The 21,356-nt window shown below is 44.1% G+C and overlaps 1 protein-coding gene across 3 annotated transcripts in view; it reads right to left on the bottom strand.

Moving 5' to 3' along the window:
• Window positions 1–2,712: 2,712 nt before the first annotated feature.
• RUVBL1 (RuvB like AAA ATPase 1) overlaps window positions 2,713–21,356 on the bottom strand; it is a 37,668-nt gene continuing 19,024 nt past the window's right edge. For 2 of the 3 annotated variants that reach the window (XM_036229790.1, XM_016132251.2), the window contains exons 5-11: window positions 20,283–20,372; window positions 19,396–19,545; window positions 17,602–17,665; window positions 15,966–16,164; window positions 8,618–8,720; window positions 4,194–4,285; window positions 2,960–3,157 (exon numbers count right to left, since the gene is read on the bottom strand). In XM_036229790.1, coding sequence (XP_036085683.1) covers window positions 2,998–3,157; window positions 4,194–4,285; window positions 8,618–8,720; window positions 15,966–16,164; window positions 17,602–17,665; window positions 19,396–19,545; window positions 20,283–20,372 — 858 coding nt within the window. In that variant the 3' untranslated portion in view covers window positions 2,960–2,997. Of the gene's footprint in view, window positions 3,158–4,193; window positions 4,286–8,617; window positions 8,721–15,965; window positions 16,165–17,601; window positions 17,666–19,395; window positions 19,546–20,282; window positions 20,373–21,356 lie in introns of all 3 variants that reach the window. The other variant, XM_016132250.2, reaches the window with a different exon arrangement.

Consider the following 21,356-nt stretch of genomic DNA (forward strand, 5'->3'; position numbering starts at 1 on the left):
AAAATCCCAAAATATCCTATGAACCAATGGGGAGGGGGCAACCTAAGGGGTGTGGTGGTGAGAAGGTATTTGAGCTGAGAAAATAAAGGGGGACAAGGTGGCTTCTTGGCAAGGGTCAGGGATGCTGTCTTTCAAGTGCCCTTCCCACTCTCACCGGGGACCACTGACATAGCAACAGGGAGCTGAGATATATATACAAACTCTCTCCTGCCCACCCAATTGGTTTGCTGGGAGGCACCTAAGAGAGCCTGGACCCAGAGCTTGGAATATCAACCACTTCCTATGACCAACCCCCACCCTGCTTCACTTTTAATATTACAACAATTTTTCATGCCAAAGCTGAAATAGTGCAAAAAATGGGGTTGCTGTAATTGTTGGTAGATTGTGTGTCAGCCTGATAAGATGTAACAAATATTTTCCTCCCCAGGAATGTCTGTTTCCCTCTTGGTAACAGATGGAGAAACTTCTCATAGTTAGGGAGGGATTGGTCATAAAAACTTCGCCTGGAAGATTAATAATCACAGGCCTTGGTGGAAAAAAAATGGGAGGAAAATTAAAATAGCCCAACCTTCCCACTAATCCAAAACCATCTCCCTCACTTTGGAGGCCAGACGAGTGAGACCACAGCCCTAAGTACCAAAGAGCAGGATTCCTAAGGAGCAGGAATGGGGTTTGTGATCACACACTACCCCCTCACCAGGACAGCTCTGGACAATAGGGTTTCCTGAGCAGCTGGGACTCTATCCCAACCTGTGCTTGAGAGGTTTGCTGTCACCGCTGTTTCTCTACTGCTCCTCCAACACTGTGAAAGGTTTGGGGGCTGGAGGAAGAGGTCCATATGGGCAAAGCCTGATTCTTGTCCTCTGGGGTATGACCTTAGGCAAGTCACCTTCCTCACACTTGCCACTGCTTGCCTTACATGTGTGGGATGAAGGTCAGATCTTGAAAAGTCCTCTAACAACTCAGCACCTGAGGAAAGTGGTATAGCCTTAGGATATAGGAGCACAGACTCCAACCACTCTGATTCCAAATCCTCCTGATTTTGTCTCTTACCATCTAGCTGGGCAAGTGACATAAATGGCACCAATATCATACAGCTGCTATGAGAATGTAAAAGGAAATGTGAAGCATTAACACAGGCCCTAGTCTACAATCAGCTTTTGCTATATCTGCTGGTATCTGAGGTATGACTATTCTGTTTTTCTAATGTGGCTTAAGTTAGGAGACACAAGATATGGGCAGCCAGGACAGGCCACGGACTGAGCCCTGACCTCAGGAAGTGTCCCACCATCCACCATTCGGCCCCGTTTCCTCAACACCCCACCACCACCACCACCACCACCACCATCACCAAGAACCCCCATGCTGGGATCCTTCAGAGGCCAGGCTGGAAGATCCATTCTGGCAGCAGGGACTAGCTGGGCCCTTCTCAGGGTCTGAGCATGGCCTGAGGGCTCTCAGAGAGCTGGATGGACTCCCACAGAATTATCTTAGCCCTCCTGCCCGCAGTCTCCTGGACAGGCTCAGGTGATCATCATTAATTGGGAGGACAGTTGTGCCTGCCCTACGAGAACCTCATGGTCAACTTGGATTAGAACAATGACTGGATCGAGACAACCATCTTGGTTAATCTCTTCTCTCCTGCACATGTAACAGCACGGAGATCTGCCTATGAGGGCAGAGAACCAAAACAACCAGCCTGTACCAAGGCACGGTTTCTGTGGCTAAGCCCTATCTCAGGCAGCACAGAGCTGGCAGACAGGAACTTACCTGGCAGAGAGTGAGAAAATGTGGTGCTCATCCTACCAGGTAAGAATGTGTTGGTATGGTATCTGTCAGATATTGCCATTTCCCCTTCCTCTCGAGGGGCTGAAAGGCCCACTTCAGTGGACTAACGAAGAGATGTAGTACCAGTGATGGGGACATGTCGAAGGGATACAGGAACCAACTGACTTTCAATGGTCAAAGCTGGACCAATTTGAGCAACAAAATAAATGTAATATTGGGTTATAATCCAAAATACATAATAAATATCCATGAATCCACACTGAGAAAAATGAATGAAAAATAGGAAGACAATCTCTTGTGGAGAATTCTAAATAGTTTATGTAGATGCTCATTCCTCAAGGAAGTGGAGCAAAACTACCCACCCCTTAAGTGAAGGGCTGTGCTCAGTGACTCCCAAAGAGGACTGTGTGGGAAGGGGGTTAAAGAGTAACTTTACTGTGGACAAAACTGACAAACACTTCAGCCAGGTGATCAAAGTCAACATTAACAGTGATAAGTTTTGTTGATAGTATATGATAAAAATTGCACTTTACCTATATGGTCTTCCTCCCAATCACAAGAAATCCGGGTTTAAAGAGAAAAACATCAAACAAACCCCACAGAGGGGTATCTCAGAGAACACACTGCTCAGAACTATCAAGGCCATCACAAACAAGCAATGTGTGAGGAACTGTCACAGCTATGAGGAGTCTAAGGAGAAATGACAACTAACGTAATGTGGGTCCTGAATGGGATCCTGGAATAGGAAAAGGCCATTAGCTAACTCAGGAAATGTGAATAAAGTATAATAATGTAAATGAATGTTCATTAGCTGTGACAAAAATACAAATAGTAACTGTAAGATGTTAACAGTAAAGGAAACTGAGTGTGAGGTATGTGAGAACACCCTGTACTATCTTCACAACAACTCTGTACATCTAAAACTGTTCTAAAATATAATTTTTTTAATTAAAAGAAGAGAGAGATGTAATTAAAATAACCTGTAAACATTTATCAGAAAACAGGCCAGGTGGGGCAGGTTCCTTCAAAACAACCATGAAAAAAATTATGATAATTTAAAAAGAAATACTTTCCACACTAAACTGACAATGCTGCTAATCACACTGGGATGGGAAGAGAGCCAAGCCCAGGGGCGAGCCTTGTGTCCACAGGCTGGACCTGGGCCCAGGAATGCCCGGGAGTCTCTCCCTGCACAAAACCTTGGCTGGCTCACTTCATGTACTTGTCCTGCTGGTCAGCCAGGATTTTGGCTGATGACTTGGCGTCATAGAAGAGCTCACTGATCTCCTCAACGTGCTCTTTCTCGATGCTGTCTTTCCCGTTGATCTTAGCAAGCAAGTTGGCTGGGGTCAGCAGCTGTACCGAGTACCTAGAGTAAACAGGGGCCGGGACAGGAGTGAAATGGTGGCCAGAGTTTCCTCCCAGATCAGCAGAAGCACTGACACTAGGGGCTTAGTCCAATGCTAAGCTTGTGGCAAATGAAGCAGACACAGAAAATATGAGAGCTGTCCTTGCTCAAAGAGCTGTAGTCATGACCCCATTGGAGGGGTCAGAAGACACCAACATGACAAATTTCTGTCAAGTCTAAAAGTTCTCTGACCGCTCCTTGAAAGGGGTATGAACTTAGGAAAAACCTAGATGTATATAGATACCAGGCTGGTAATGCCAAGGTCCAGATTGGGACACTGAACATGGCAGGAAAATGAACACATAGCCACTTGAGATCACATGCCCTATCCAAAGGCATGAAAATAAAGTTTTTTAAAGCACCACTCCACCCAAACAAAAGTTTGCAATTCTGCTTCAACCTTAGGAGCAAGGTAAATAGAGACAGGCTGAGGACTGTAAAGTCATGATTTCACAAGGAGTCAGGACACCGAGGAGGGACATCCTGCACAGGCAACAGCTTCAAGCCACTGGTGAAGAGTCAGGAAAGCAGTCTATGTATGTACTCATGCTGGCCTACATCCACCATCCCAAACCAAGACACACCTACAGAACAGATCCAGCAAGAGCAAGGCAGCGAGACAGGGCGCACCCATTGAGCTCCCTACCCCAGACCCTGGGCTCTGGTTCTGTCCATCTATTCTACCAAGGGGACTGGCCTGGGGTCAGAGTCAGCGCTCTACTATAGGGGTGCATTCTGCTATAGGACAAGGGGACTTCAACCATTATTCTAGCTTTTTAAACACCATTATCTAAATATTCTGCACTTGGAACTGCAGTGTCCTGGGACAAGACCCATCACACCAGGAAGAGCAGACACGGTCCTATGCCTTGTGAAGGAAGCCTGCATTTATGTCCCAGAATGAACCCCATCCAGGTCTCATAGGCCTTCTGAGAAGGCACTGGCAGAGTCTGGTGCAGCTCCAGGCAGATATAGGTCCAGGGGACAACCAGCTCACCTTAAAGTGGTCTTGGTACCGATCTCCCCCAAGTGGTTCAGCGCTTCCTCACTGATGTTGATTCCCTCTGTCTGGGCTCGGATTTTAATGATCTTTTAGAGGAGAAAAACCATGATCGATAAAGACTGAATTCAAGTGTCCTGTTTATAAAGTACTTTAAAAACAACCTTGTTCAGTTTTCCATTCCACATCATTAGAGAAGCAGAAAATCAAGGTCTGGTGGGGCAGTGAGCCACCCCCTACCCAGGACTGCTGGCCTCAAATACCTCTGGGGCACTAGCCACATGGTGAATGGCTTTACAGCCAGGGTGTGATGGTCATACTGACTAGAAAAGTGGCTAGTACCCATGGAGGTGTGCACAGGGTATGGCTCAGCTCCTGCCTCTCAGCTCCTCCCACTCAATCCCAGACCCAGAAAACTGAGGCCTCTCCAAAACCTGCACAGGCTCTGACCTTCCTACCACCTATAAGCACTCAGGCAAGAAAAGACATTTTTTATTTGCTTAATAAATACGATGGTTAAATAAATCAAAAAGTTACTTTTAAAGATTTACCAACCCTCGTAATATCACCAGGAGATACCTAGTCTATCAAGAAGAGGCTGATGCTTATTGCAATTTAAAGATCCTGGTAATGCTAGATGAGAGGCAAGCTGATGGTGGGGATATGTAACAAAAGTGGCACTGGGAGCCTACAGGCGCACCAGCACTGAGTGATAAGGGGCAGCTGGGATAATAATGCTGAGTATTGTGGAGCAGAGATAACTCGAGGACTTGAGCCTCATATAATACAGGAATTTTTCACTTTGGCAGCTTCGTAAACAAGATATCAAGAAGCCCTTGTTTAAATTAAAGCCATAAAAACACACCCGGGTAGAGGTAGAGGAGTAGGAAATGAGAAAGACAGAGCCCCAGCTAAAGCCTTACAAGGGGAAGAGAGGGACCAGAAGTTTAGGAGATGGACACTTCAAACTGGCCTTTCAACTCTCAGGCAGAGACCCTGAGGATAGGAGCTGCAAGCAGACAAAATTTAGTGTATGGTGACTCTGATAAGGGCCCCACTAAGTCAGCTGCTATGAACAGGAAAGGTCCTGCTCAGTAAGAAAGCCAGGTCTTACAGAAGTGGGATAGGGCCCGGGGCTGAGGTGGCCAGGCCAGCATGCACTCAGGGAGGTAGCTATGGCTGGAAGGCCAGGTGCTGGAAAATCTTTCATTCTGTCAAGGGACTCAAACTCAGGGATTTATATGAAATGTCCTGATGTCTAAATATTGGCAACTTGTTCAAATATTTCATGCTGCACCAGCCCCATAAAACCTATCTGTTCAGCCAATGCTACCAGGGTGTAACCTCTGTCAAAAGAATCTTAACTTGTGTGTGAGGGGCTCCACCATCTGGGGTCCAAAGCTAAATCAGCTGAGCACTGAAGTTATTGAATGGGCATGAGGAGGAAGGCAGGAAGGGCGTGGGGAGAGATCCTCATTGCCGGCTCTAGATGCATGACTCCCCTCTGACTGCAACAATCTGAGCTAGACAGTTTGCGCTCCAATATAAAACAGTCTTCTCACTGACTGCTGGGAACTGAGGAAACCTCCAAGTCCTGCCGAGAAAAATGTCCCCTGGGGCCTTCAGAAACTCTGGGGAGATGCAAATATTTAATCCTAGAGCCTGGTCAATGGGGAAGGCTTCAATCCTGAGCATCTCATCTTCAGTGAGCTGCACAGAATTGGAAGCTGGGCTTCAGGAATGTCAGGGACACTGCTCTCACTCTCCCTACAGTAAGTGAGAGCAATCCCAAGAGTTCCTGCCTCAGACTGCTCAGAAATGGACAGTTCGTAAATTAGATCTTTAATCATTTAATAACCTGCAGGGATGGTTTATGAGAGTGTCGGCAATGATGGCAGAGTAAACAAATTACAGTTACTTTGTTTTTCAAAAAACCTACCCCGGGCTCCAGTGAAAATACTAAAATCACAAGAACAAAGCAATGTGAGTGCTGGCAGTTAGTCTGTCCTCTGCTAACCCAAGAGGAAGCCTGGCTGAGCCAAGACAGGAACCAGCCCAGGAGCCAGCCAGCAGTCACTACTCTGGAGGCACAGTGATGAACAACACTTCACGGGGCTCAGACTGCATGCTCCAGGTTCGAATGGAAGCAACAAATGTGAACTGGCTCTGAGTGGGGCCCTAGCTCTGCAGCTTATTCTCTGTGATCATGAGGTCCTTGTTGCCCCTGAGCTGCAAATCCTGGTTATTAAAAGCTGTTGTGAGGATCACAGTGGATGTCTGTGAAGCACCTGTAAACTGTTAATAACAGTATTAATTACTGCAATAAGAAGGGATGTCCAGCCCTATTCCTTCCCTAAGTTACTGTCATTATCTCACTCAGTCCCACAACAATCTTAAAAGGGGAGAGCAAATCCTCCAGTAAACTATGAAGGCCGAGGCTCACAGAGGTACACCAATTGCTTAAGTTACTCAGCCACAAAGTGTTCCATGTGTGCACGGCTGCTTCTCACAGCAGGAAACTTGGGACTCTTGCTTTTGCTTCTGATTCTATTCAGTGACTACCTTGGCTTCAACCTAGCATTCATCCAAGAGCAAGAGACCATTATCTGGTGACAAGGCCCCTAGTCATGGACACTATCTCCCAAAAAACACACATAGTTGCTGCTATGAACTATACCTGTTTTGGTATTCTGTCAATGCTGGTTATGAAGGGAGATCTCTGGTTGCATGTTAACCCTGATACTTCTCGGCACTGAATCAACATGAAATGCTGTCAGGGCCAGGCAGGACGGGCCACACGTGAGCAAGGGGGTAACTGGGGAATACTCAGGAGAGGCCTTCTTCAGATCTCCAAAAGAAAAGGCCCTGCCAACAAACTGCCAAAGGGATGCCACACCGAATTTAAGGATTTCTAGTGCAAAGGAGACTGGTGGTATAGCACTAAGGACATGGCGTCAGGATCAGACAGCCTAGACGCCAGTTAGTCAGTCAGTCATCTATTAGCCACTAACAAACTTTATGAACTTAGGCACCGAGTTCACTTGAGTCTTGGCATCCTCATCTTTATGAATGACAATGATAATAGTTCACCCTACCGCACGGTTACTGAAGATCAAACAGAATCATGCTGGCTAACTATGTCTATGGGCTTAGCATGATGTCCAATAAACAGTGCTTTTGCTCTGGTAAGAGGAGAGAGTCCAGGCAGAGCCCATCAAGACATCAGTGCAGCCCTCTGGTCCACTCCACGTTTTCAGCCTTGGCTACACACAGACTCCACAGTGAGAGACCTACATGTGAGCAGTGAGATCATCTGGGGCACAGGTGGGCAGAGCAGGAAAAAGAGCTCAGCCCATGTTCCCGCCGTGGGACAGCAACCTAAGGCACAACCCACCACTGAGCAAATGGCCTGAGCTGTACAACGCACAGCCTGGCTTTGCATCCTGGACTTGCCACTCTGTAGCTCACCCATCAAAAGAAAAAGACATTATGACCGTAACAACTGCTAAAGTACCAGTAACAGTACCAGAAATTCTACGTGTGCAGTGCCTGGGCACTGTTGGGCACACAGCTGGTGCTCCTGGCTCCAGATCAAGCAAGAGACAATTCACTCGGAAAGAACTGGGACTGAGCCTCTTGGGATAAGACCCAGTCTCATACATCCATGTCACTTCCAGCCCCAGCATAACCCAAATTCAGCTCACATGGAATTTTAACCATGCACTCTGTCAGGGACTGAGGTAGATGTTTCCATATATACCTCCTTCAAGCCTTTCATTGTCAGGTTAGTTTTATGACCTCTATTCCAGGTGCCCCTCTAAACTGTGTGACCCTACTTCACTATGATCTCTATTGCCAAGGCAGCAATCCCAGGCACAGCTTCCAAAGACCACAAGAAACTAGTCATGTTGTTTACAGCACCCAGGCTCTGCTAGGACCCAAACGTTTGCCTCATCCAGGTTCTGTGCCCTGCTAGAGCCAGCCTGCTATGGGTTTTGGTGGGACAGAGTGCCTGACTTGGCCCACTGAGCAGAAAAGACCCCGGACAAGGCCTAGCCTGGGCACCAAGCTATTGCTAAATCATATTTTACTGCCTCTTTCCTAGAGCCAGTGGCTTCCCTAATTAATGGCTGTGATCTAGTCAATATCTTTCACTATTTCTTTCTTAAAGTTTTTAAGAAGGGATACAGGCACCTGAGGTTTTCTGACACGTCAGGCAATGTCTAGTTGGCCCACACATCTCTCAGATTGGAGGACTGAGGCTCCAGAGTATTGTGACTTCCTCAAGGCAGAGGCTAAGTGGTGGGACGGTGGTGGGAGCCAGGCCTGCTCTGTGGATACCTTCCTGCACGGCCTCAGGGAACACTGGGAGCAAATGAGGGGAGAAAGGAAAATGAGGGGGTAGGGGGAGGTATGCTTACCTGTTTCATTTCCTGTGGAGTGTACAGCATGGTCCGGATGATCATCACCCGGTCTAGAAGGTCAAGAGGGATGCCATGAGGGGAGGTGATATCCTCAGTGCCCCTGCAAGAGCCAGAATGATCACATCACCCCCGCCCCTCTGAAACCAGAAACTGAATACTGGACATGGCCGAGGCACCCACAGTGACAAAACAGCTAGTTCATATCCTGAGAGTCAAGAGCCAGGACCACAGGGTAAACAGACTAACATTCAGGTGTCATCAAAAACGACTTCATTATTTTAGCAAATATCAATATCACAGGAAATTTGGGGAAAAGAAAAAAAGGCCACAATCATATTACACATATTTGCCAAATTTGCATATTCACATTTTTATAAATTTCAACTATGCACTTTTTTTTCTTTTGTCCATGTTGCTTCAGTCTTAATAACCCATTAAGTATTTTACAAAACCCAAATTGTTGGGTATTTAGGGAGTTTACAATTGTTGGTATTTTTATTAATGATGCTTTGATAAATAATTTTATGCATACAGCCATGAACATTTCCTGAGCAACTCTTGTAGTGCCTGACATAATCCTGATACCTATTCAAGTGAATGAATGGGTGAATGAATATCCTAATTTACACAGCTACGTAAGTGATCTGATCTCATTGTATAGGTAACACTAGGTATTCTAATTCTTAAACTCTGCTGCTTTGATGGTTGAGAAAAAAGAAGGGTAACATCTTGTTTGAATATGCATTTTCTTGATTCATTTGAATGCTTTCCCTTATATCTAATAGTTACTTTAGTTCTTTTAGGGAACTGTCTAATCATGTCCTTTGCCTATATTCCTCTTGAATCCTTAGCCAAGCCACAGGAAGAATGGCCCAGGAGAGGAACCCTGTTAAACTGCTAGTCCCTGAGGCACCAGCTGCCTGGCTTCAGCCACAATGTCTGGAAGCCCACGTGCTACAGGATTCTGCCTCAGCCTTTGGGAGTCACAGCATCAGCCGGTCTACATCAGCACCATTTCTGATGTAGAGAACTACAGAGTCTATGGTCATAACTTAGCAACAAAACAAATAGAAACAGGTCACTTGGATCTAATTGTTGATATCAGAATATTCGGTTTAAATATAAGTAAGCATTGTAGATACAGAACCTCAGTAAAAAAATCTCTCTGTTGAAATTCCATCCAGTCAGTTGAACTGTAAATGTATATTTATTATTGCAAGAATAAAAAGTTCTGATACATGCTAAAACAGGATGAACCTTGAAAACATGCTAAGTGAAAAAAGCCAGCTACAAAGGGCAGATATGATTCCATGTATAGGAAAGATCTAGGAAAGGCAAGTTCATGAAGACAGTAGAAGAGAGGTCACCAGGGGCAAGGGAAGGGAAAATGGGACTTGCTCCCTAAGGGAGAGTTTCTGTTTGGACAAACAGAAAAGTTTTGGAAATGGATGGTGGTGATGGTTGTAAAACACTGTGAATGCAATTAATGCCATTGAATTGCATATCTAAAAGGCAAATTCCATGTTATATACATTTTACCACAAAAACAATTTTAAACAAGAATAAAATTCTACATTAATGAATAATTGTTAAATGTAACTAAAAATATAATTAAGACCTTACAAAATAAATGGGAAAACAGAACAATAGCAAACACCAATATTAAGATAACTTTAGAGAAAGCAAATCTCTTCCACCAAGTAATCATTCTAAATAACAAGGAAGATTATAAAGATTAAATTCTATTATGATTCAAATCTTGATATTTGGTTTATCTGCAATCTTCTCATTGAACAAAATAACCTTTAAAAACTACATTTAATCTTAGTTATTTAATTCTAGTTTAGGCAATAAGTTTGGGGTTTCTTAAGTCCTATTTGGGAATTCTCTTGAAAATTCTTGGGAAATCTTTACAAGATCTCACCTTTACCATGTTAAAATACACCAAATTCTGTAACATTCATGATAAATCATCTTCAATTCAGACATAACAACAAATGTAAATCTACAGAAGAAATGGTTAGGGAAAAATAAAGTACTCCCTAATCAAACTTCAAAATAACAGAATTTATAGGAATGCCTTAAGAAAGTTTCTTATAGTTTTGAGTCCACAAAATTAAAAATTTTAACAAGAAAATCTTCTTAAAGACTGCTAAGCATTTTTCAGGAATTAAAGACAAAATATTTTTGAAATTTGTCCAAGCTATGAACCTTAGGTACAGTTTCTTTTAGAAAACATATTAGTGAAATATGGTTTCTGGAACTCTATTCTGCTAGGCATGAAAGGGCTTGTGACATTGCTAAGCCGGCCAGAGAACAGAGCCCCTACTTACCAGGGCTCCTACACAGGGCAGTGACCCCAGATGGCACTCTCTGTACAGGGCAATCACTGTTTGACAAGGTGGCCATAATTGCCATATTACAACATAAAATTGCTAACAATAAACTACAATGATAATTATATTTTGGCTAAAACTGCAAATGTTTCCTTGCACCTGTAAGTTCGTTTCTGGCTTTGGCCTCAGACTAACATTGATTTCACCGTTATGCTATTCAACCACTGTTCAAACTGTGTTAATGGTGTGCCCCTTCCAGATGTAGAGTTTGGGGTTGTGAGGCCACAGGCGCAATCCTCCTTAAATTCCAATATGGTGTATCTGTAGGAACAAGGTAATTATGCTTCTAGAAATTTATCCTATAGATATACTTACATGTGTGTAAAATGATTGACTCATTTGTGAATACTTTTACTTTACACAGGGTTCCTCCACCATAACACTGAATTTTGGACCAAATAATTTTTTGTAGGGGATTGTCCGGAGCATTTTAAGATGATCAGCAGCATCCCTGGCTTCTACCCTCTAGATGCCAGCAATACCTCTAATCACAACAAGTGAAAATGGCCCTGGCTGAGACGCACTGCCTGACTGATTCTTTATGTAACCCCCTATAACTGCAGGGACACCGATAACACAAAGTTTCTATGGTAACAGAAGTGCACTAAAGAATACTTCTCTGGGTAAAACAAAGTGTAACTCCCAAAAGTCCACTGAGCCCTGGCTCAGTAGACATAGGAAGAGTGCTAAGAGGAAAGCCATTGATTTTTTGATGAAGCGGCCAAAACAATTCAATGAAGTAAGAACAACAAATGCTCCTGGGACAATTGGGTATCCACATGCAACAGAATGAAGTTGGACAGACTCCGTGCACCACACAAAAATCAACTCCTAAGTGATCAGAAAACTACATGTTAGAACTACAACTAGAACTCTTAGAAGAAATCATTGGTGTAATTCTTTGTGACCATAGATTATGTAATGAATAGTTTCTTAGATATGAGACTAAAAACATAGGCAACAAAAATTGAACTTCATCTAAAATAAACAATTGTGTGTCAAGACACTATCAAGAAACGGAAAAGACAGCCCATAGAATGAGAGAAAATACTGCAAATCATATATCTGGTAAGGGTTTAATATCCAGAACACATAAAGAATTCTTACAACTCAATAATAAAAAGACAAATAACCCGAATAAAAAATGGGCAAAGGATCATAAACAGATAATTCTCCCAAGAAAATATACAAATGGCCAATAGGCACATGAGAAGATGCTCAACATTACAAACCATCAGGAAAATGCAAATCGAACCACAGTGCGATAACACGTCACATCCATTAGGACGGCTAGACTCAAAAAGACAGACAATAACAAGTGTTGTTGAGTACGTGGAGAAGTTGGAACCCTCACATGCTGCTGGTTGGAATGGTGCAGACACTATGGAAAAGAGTCTGACAGTTCCCAAAAGGTTAAGCAGAGTTACCATTTGACCCAGCAATTCCATTCCTAGGCATCCCAATGTCCATCAACTGATGAATGAAAAAATGTGCTATTTAATATTCCATACTTTGGAATACTATTCAACCTTAAAAACAAATAAGTATTGATACAAGCTATAAAATGGATGAACCTTCACAACATTACACTGAGTGAAAAAAGCCAGACATGAAAATATACTGATTGTATAGTGCCATTTATATGAAAGGCCCATGAAGGCAAATGCATAGGGACAGAAAGTAGATTAATGGTTGATAGGGGCTGTAGGGAGGGGCTGGGGAAAAACTACATGGGAGGGGAGATGTGGGTAAAGGTGGCATGATAGCTATTGCTAAGTTTTCTTTTTGGTATGATGAAAATGTCCTAAAATAGACTGTGATGATGACTGTATAACTTTGTAACTATGTTTTCAAAAAAACCCCTGAAATTTATACTTTAGCTGCGTGAATTGTATTATGTGTGAATTATATCTCCATAAAGCTGTTTTTTTTTTTTTTAAGTGAACTCAGAGTGAATAGAGACCACACTGTTTCTTAAGTCTCCATGCAACAGTGACTTATAGAGAGGAACTCCTACAAAGATTTCTTAATCCCAGAAAACTATCTTCCACAGGATTAAAAGATGTCTCAGTTTTTAGAGCTAGAATCAGGGCCAGGCTCTCCTTTAACATTGAGGACCTTGCTGCCTGAAAGGGAAAGGACTTCTCAAGGTGAGGAGAGTGGAGCTAGTGCAACTTCACCTTCTACTGTGTCCACGGATGTATCTCTTTCCTGAAGGAGCGTGAGGTACCATGGAAGAAACCTAGGGCCTGATGCTCCTCTGGGAATGGCTTCCTTCATCTTCCTGTGCACAAGGAGAGGTGACCTAGAGGACTTAGGGGCTGTCTGCACTTTCACAACCACTCATCACCCTCAGTGCACATTCCCTTCACGGTGGCTCCCCGCACCACCATCAAAGCTCGACTCCCAGTCACTGATGAAGCAACTTGGGAAAGCAGTGCAAGAGAGCAGAGATGGTATGGGCTTTGGAGCCAGATGGCCCTCAGGCCTGTGGCCCATGCAGGTCACCACCTGTGTGAGTCTGGAGCTATCACCTACCCACAGGGTGGTCAGGGTGCCTTAAATTACATGAGATGACCCATGTAGAGTACTCTGGTCAATTTCTGGCACAGAGGAAGCCCTCAATTACCGTGAGTTCCCTTCCTCCACCTGGTCAGATGTGGATCTGAAGTTAAAGAAGCTCAATAACTCTCCTGCGTGCCAGGAACACACAGCCTCCAAGGCTCTGGTCCCCTCACTAGTCTGATGGGCAGCAAAACTGTACATAATGTCCCAGAAAGTCCATCATTTTGCATCTAAACCAAATCTTGTCAAGAGCACGAGCTCTGAGGTCCAACGCTCTGGTCAAATTCCAGCTTTGCTTCTGAGCTATGTAACGATGGCCAAATGCCCCATCCTGGTGTAGCCTTGGTGGCCTCCTCCAAATGAAAACAGCAGTCCCTTCCTAAGTTGAGGTGAGAACAGTGTGCCTGATACACAGATAGAGCTCCTCAATACATTGGCTATTATTTTTGTAATTGCTATTTTGACATTATTATCACTGCTAAACAAATTTCCCACTAGGGCTTGGTACCAAAATCCTCTTGGAGAGCACACACTACAATTTTAACAGCCTGAGTGGGCCTGCACAAGACCTACACTCTGAGCATCTTCTCACCACTTAGGTGACTACAGTCTGACAACAGCAAATAGCTACAGCCTCGAGCAGCACTTGATCGGGTCAATCAGAACAGGGTGGGGCCAGGGCCAAGTCTCCCAGGTTGCAGGCTGACCACAGCTCTGTCCACATTAGGTAGTTATGAGATACAGCCACCTTCCTATGCACTTTTTTCCTGGATAATATGTGACTGAGAGAAGGTACTTGAATCCTAAGAGATCTTGCTCCTGCAAGAAGCTGCCAGGCTCTACTGGCATCTGCTGGGCCGGATTATCTACTGTAAAGGAAAGGAGTCTGTTAGCAGAGCTCCCCAGTAGGGGGCACCATTTGTTCAGGGCTAAGCCCTTTCAACAGCTGTCCAACTGAAGCCAGGCCTGACTAAAACAAGGCAAGTCTAGCAAACCTATGGGGACTGTGTGGCAGGGACACCAGGCCACATATCTAGTTTCCAGATGCTTGCCAGGTAGCCAGGCTCCTCTCATCAATGGCTGGCCTGGACTAGGTACAAGCTGCCTTCTCTCCAAGACTACAGAAAACATCTGTGACAATGATGTCGTTAAAACAGCATTACGGGGATTCAAAGAGTGAATACAAATTGTTGCTACATGAACTTGAATCACACACACAAGTCCTAATTCCCAGTCAACTGAGAGGGGATCTAAGAGAGCCCCACCTCAGCACTAGCAGTACAGCTTCTGGATAGCCTCAAATGAGATAAAGCTGTTCCATTGAGAGTCAGCTAAACTGGATGCGACTCACCTCCATTCAAGAGTTAAATCTAAGTGAATCAGCAATATGGGTTCCTAACTCAGTGTGGCTCCAGCTCTGTGCTGATACTCATAGGCCTTGAAGTCTCTTTCTGGATTCCTAGCACTCGGGCTGCCAGGAGCATGCAGTCTTCAAATCTCTGTTTTCCTTACTACTCTGCTGCAGGCTTGAAAAGGCACACCTCACCATCCTACCTCACGTCCCTAGTCCTGCTGGAATAAGGCCCTGACTCTCAAACGGGAGCACAGAAAACAAAAGGAGCAAGAAAACTACCAAGTATGGGATACCGACACCTAGGCTTGTGAGCTGGGAAGATGGTATGTTCTCTGGGGTTCAAGGCCTACAGAATACTCAGGAGAAAAAAGAACTTCAACCAAGCCCCATCTCTGCCCTGGGCCCATCTTAGCAGGGTGAGCATCATACAAGCATTTGCCTTCCAGGTATCAACACCTCCCCTTTTCAAAGGCAGGCCTAATGGAGTAGGGGCAGGTGCCAGGGTGGTTCCAAGGTCTGAAATAGAGAGAAATTTTTGTTCTCGTTACCAGTTTCACTATCAGTAAGACCTGGGTTCTCATCTTATTTTTATGACCAGGGGTAAGTTATGCTGCCATTCTATTTCCTCATCTGAAAAATGAAGCCAAGAATACTTACCTCCCAGAACTAGTAAGAGGATAGAAGTTAACATATGTAGTGTCACCCAACGCTAGCATGTCTGACCTTACCTTTGCCTGCCCACTCCAGCTGAAGGACCAAAGCATACCCCGATGTAACCCCAGAGACCCTGTGGGAGACCTGCATATTTAGTAATGGTGGCTGTTGCCTTTGGTAACCCGGACACATTGAGGCTAACACATGGACTACCTCTGAAGGCAAGCCATTCTGGCATATTTCTCTAAAAGTGAACATGACCTCCCTTTATCCCCATCCTGACTCATGACATAATGGGTTTAAAGTAATCCAAGAGGAACAAATGAAGCCAAGGAGAAGGTGGAAAACCCTTGTGGCTGGTAGACAGCCACCCTACCTGATGACACAGTTGCCTCGGTTGGACGCAAAGATGACAATGGGGGCAATAGAAGATTCCAGGGCCCGGTGCAGGTAGGTGAAGCACTCGATGTCCAGCATGTGGACCTCATCAACAAAGAGCACACCTGGAACCAGCTCAGCAATGCCCTGATCAATGTACTTGTTCACTACCTTGTTAATTTCTCCTCGAAGTTTATCTAGGAGACAGGAAGGGTGGACAGGCAATGTCAGTACCAGGAAGCTGGGGAAAACTGTCACCTTCTTTCTTTCTTATTTTATTATTTTTTTGTCACCTTCTTTCTTCTTCCATCTGAATTCAGCCCAAACTAAAGTTTGGAGCACGGTTTTACTGCTAGCTATGTGACCCTATGCAAGTTATGTCCCCATTCCAGGCTTCAGTTTCATTGTCTGAAAGTAGGGATAATCATACTAGAAGTCACAAAATCAGCAGCTTCCCCCAAAGAAGTGCTTTCAGTCACACTCCCCACCAGGCCTTATTACTCACATGCACCCAAACTTAGCTCCCTGCCTAATCCCAGAGACACCGGTATTCGGGAGTCCTGGATAAAATAAGTTTCTATATGTAAATTTTCCTGTTCTGCATTGGCAAATGACCCTTTCTTTTAGCCCTGTATGACAAAGCTTAGGTTAATTAACTTTCAGTCAAGTGCCTGGACAAAGGAATGGAGGAATGAATAGAAGACATGTGTAGAATCCTTTCTGGAAAGAAACCCATGAGGATTGAAAGGTTCTGAGGAAAGGTTCAATTTCAGAGCTCTAAAACAGATGAGTCTCTCAAAAGTTAAAGAACCCATCTAAGGTCATAGTTCTCATTTTCCAAACCAGCTCCTGCACTATCATCAGGAGGAAACGGCTCACAAACAGAACATGAAGATTTGATACAGCATCTTCCAACAAAGCCCAACATGAGGCAGGAATGGTTAAATGGGGATACATGTCCAAAATCATGTTAAAATATAGTAACTGCTCTTGCTGACTCTAATAGAAAGGTCTCAGATCACTCTGTTGGCTAAAACTTAAATTAAAAAGATGCTTTAATATTTAATATTTTAAGGTGACAAAGCTATAGGTGGTAAATAGAAAAAAGAGGGATGCAACAGTTGGGAAGAGGAGTAGGCTAAACTAAAGGTCCACAAGGGAGCGGCAACATTCCTGCCAAGCTCTGGGAAGTGCCCAAGAGGCTGAGCAGGGTAGGCTGGGAAATCTTGGCAGCAGAGGGTGGTCCGGTACCTAGGCAAGAGAGTTTGCTATGTTCAGGTGCACTCTGGCAGAAGCTATCCTGAAGAGCTGGGGCAACACAATCCACATTTCTGGGACCTCAAAGGGACCACAGACTGTGATGGCCTCCATTTCCAAAGATGAGGGCAAGGATATTGAATGCAGTCAAAAGAGTATGCTAGCAGACCCGGCCAGAGAACACATAGTATGCTTTCGGCTGTCTAAACAGACTATTAAGGTGAAGTCAAGCTCTGAAGGAAGAGGAAGAAAGAACATGTTCCGAGACACTTCCTCAGCTTTGGGGAGTCACTCACAGCACCTCGCATAGGAAGGATATCAGAATCCAGGGCCCTCCAGCTCTATTTCTGGCTCACAGGACTTGCTGTTTCTCTTACCTGTGATTTCTGTCTTCTTGGGCTTCATTAACTGACCCATCATAGACAGGATGTCTTGTCCCCCCTGTGTAAGAAAAAAGTTACAGAGTCCTGCTTTCTAAGGCAGTGGCAAAAGCCTCACCATCACTCCCTATCCCGCCAATTCCCATTATACTCTACATGGCGTCCTGAGGTATGCAGACCCTGAACAGCTCCACTGGAAAGCTTGAGGAGCTTCTAAATACAGGAATTCTTAAGAGGTTCCCCTAGACCTGCAGGAGTCAAATAAAATCCCTTTGTGGGAGGTAAAGCTCTGTGGGAACTGCCCCAGCCTCCTCCAGCTGTATTTTTTTCTAATCCCGTATTCCTTGATTATCCGAACAGGACTCCTCACCCTTCCTTGAACACCCAAGTTCTTTTATGACTCAGTACTTTTGCATATTCTAGTGCATCTGCCAGGAACCGCATTCACTTTCATGGGAAACTCCCAGTTATACATTAAAGTTCAGGTCAAATGCCCACTGTGGGGTGTCTGACCCCTAACCCTTCTTGATGCTCCCGCTCCCTTAGTGACAGATGGACTATCAAAGTAGGTATAAAGACATATCTAATTATGTTCCCATGTCTCTACTCACTAGACTCGGCTACATAGTCACATCAAGCTACTCCTGACCTGGAGCTGCTCAGAGTCTTGTGAGCCTGTCCCTGCATGATAGCCGACTCCTAACAGGCTCACCCTCCCTGCCAGCTCCTTGCAGTGCAGTCAGCAAGAAGAGTCTGCTGTTTTGTCATTTATCTAGCATTTCGCGATCACCTATTGGTTACTAAGCCGTGGGACGTAGAAGTACTCACTAAATGTTCAATAGTAAACAGTAGCAAATGTCTTCCAAGTACTTACAACATCTGATCCTCAACACAGCCCTGCTTGCAGGAACTATTATGCCCTTTTCACAGAAGAGGAAACTCAAAATCAGAGCCCCAAGTCACAGAAAACCCCAAGACCCAAGGCAACTAATTAGCTGAGCTCATTAGTGTCAGAATGACTTCCAATTCTTAGCACAGCACTCTTTCCAAGTCAAAAGCTCCCAGGAGGTTGGTTTGGGAAAAGCCATTCCACAAGCAGATGGAACCTTTTGGTCCAAGATGATTCTTTAGCAATCTCTTAGGCAAGGCTCCATGGGATAAAACACCCAAGGATCCAATTTCAAATTAGAAAGCTAATTTTCTGCTAATGAAGAGGTGGCCTCTCTTAAGATGAAAACAAACTGAAATACTAACAGCATGGAAGAGTTGGGTTTTTAAAATCACACATTTTTCAAAGATGTCTCAAAGTCATACTGTATTTTCCTACATTTTATTAGTCAAGGTGCAAGTATCCATCTTCTACTTAGCATGGGGAGCAGATACAGTTCCCGGGATATTGCTAAGCAGGGGGAAAGACACAGCTTTGTCAGGCTCTCTTAAATCTGGTAAAGGGCTCAAAGAATACTCCTGCCCTCCTGACATTAACACCAAGAGAATCCCAGGTGTGAGCCCACTGCTGGAAAGAAGCCACAGAAGAAGCTGCCTAGCTCAAGACCAGAGGCTTAGCTGGGATAAGGAACAATATACATGAAATCATCTGTGACTAGAGCATTTGAATTGGAACAAAGAAGTCCCTCCTAGCTCATGTTGCTGTTAATTGCTGAACATTACAGATTGAAAAGGACTGGCTGCTCTAAGAAACGGCAGCAAGATTCTGACAATTTCCTCCCAGAGCTCCCATGCACATCCAGAGGGCTCATGTGCCTGGCAGTGCTGGCATCAAAGCAGTACCTGGGGCCGGGCGTTGGCCACATCCAAGTCATGCAAGGTCACATCCTGGATGATTTCTTTCTTCTTGTGCACATCCCCCTTTGGCAAGGGGACATACTCTTCAGCTTCAAGGTCAAATTCTGTGGCATAGGTATCACATCTGCCCTGTCTCTGCAAAAGGAGAGAAACCTGAGTGCCTGGTAAGTTTTCACTGCCAAGTCCCCAAATGGCACATTGCTAAGTGAGATAAAAGTCTCCATTTCCAAGTGTGGGCCTGATAGCCTACTTGACAAATTCCAATATGTCCCACTCTCCTGCTGCCAAGAGAAGGGAATCTGCTCATCATTTGGACTCCAAAAACCCAATTGAAAAACACCTGATACGTTCTCCAAGAATCTTTTTCTTCCTCTCTTTTACCTGTATGCAATTCTCGATAAAGGGCAATTCCAGAAGATTAACTGAAGACGGAGGGAGCTGTTAAGATGCTTTTGTAGGTGGGTGATTTATTGTGTGATATGAAGTATTATGCTCATCTATTAAACAGTGAGGAACACTGTACAAGATGCTGAAAATCAGATAGAGAAAGAATGCCAACTAACGCAGCATTCCTTTCCACATGCATATATCTTGGAAAGAAAACGCCTAAGAGATAAAAGGAAGATTAAATACACTGCACATTTCAATTTGAAAATGACTATAGTTGTTTGCTTTCTTACCCTGTAGTCTCCCTCTACACAGGTTTTAGAATTTTTTTAACAAACTATTTTAGAGTAAAGATAAAGGGAAAGCAAACTTTATTAAATAGAAAGGGGTAACTACTGACCTTCTGTCAGCATCATACCAGACACCCTGTTCCCCTGGTCACCTGGGAACTGGGTCTCCTCATGGCAAACAAATCACAGCATTACCTTCACGGCTCCACTGTTGGCTTCAATGTAAATCACATCTCCAGCCTCCACTCGTTCTTTTTGCAAACTTTCAAAAATGCTGGGATCCAGCTTAAAATTAAAAAAAAAAAAAAAAAAAGTAAATCAGAGAACTATAATACACATTATATTTATTTCTGACATACTGTAAGGTATCTTTCCATAAGAGATTTGAGGTAGCTAATGACTGCTAGAGAGTATATGTGCGTGTTTACATGAGAGAGAGAGAGAGAGAGAGAGAGAGAGAGAGAGAGAGAGAGTGTGTGTGTGTGTGTGTGTGTGTGTGTGTGTGTGTGTTAGGATGTGTGAGACTGGCTTTGGGGGGTTGAGCATCTTAGAGAGAAAGCAGGAGAGTGAGCGTACCTACGTGCCAGGCAGTGAGGAACTTCTTCCCTCTACTCCTAAGGTTACAAACTGGCAAAAATGGTTCTGACTGCTTTTAGGTGGCCAACACTGTCCATGGGACCATGGGCCCCAACACCCCTTTAGAGACTGCTGTCCCTCCTTCAACGCTTCATATTCCTCACCTCGGAATTTTCTATGATTAAAGCCACAGTCTGCTTACTCTTTGTGGCTGGCATGTTGTGGGCCTATAACTTTGGACAGGCTCTCTACACCTGTTTCTTCATCAAAATAACAGCACCCAGGTGTGATCACTGATGTGTAAATTTCAAAGAAAACAAAAACTAGGATCTTTCCTAAGCCTTTTGATCTAAATCCCACTGTTTGCTCCCTTGGGTCCCCCTGTTCACATCTCCAGGAAAAGTAGCATATTTTGGGAACTGTTGCTTTTCTCCAGATCATCCAAATTCAGGATACCTGTGGTGATCAATATTCTAGGACAGCACTTTTGTAAGAAATTAATATTTAGATATAAATTACTTTCAGTTAAACTTCACATTTTATAATGTGAAATAAACCTTGGGCTTTGTCTCAAAAAAAAAAAAAAATTAAAGAGTAACCCAAGACTCAATAAAAGAAACCAGATACAAGAGAACACATATTATATGATCCCATTTGTATGAAATATTCAGAAAAGGCATACAGAAACAGAGA

Source organism: Rousettus aegyptiacus, unplaced genomic scaffold, assembly GCF_014176215.1.
Source record: "Rousettus aegyptiacus isolate mRouAeg1 unplaced genomic scaffold, mRouAeg1.p scaffold_m13_p_12, whole genome shotgun sequence".
Classification (NCBI taxonomy): domain Eukaryota; kingdom Metazoa; phylum Chordata; class Mammalia; order Chiroptera; family Pteropodidae; genus Rousettus; species Rousettus aegyptiacus.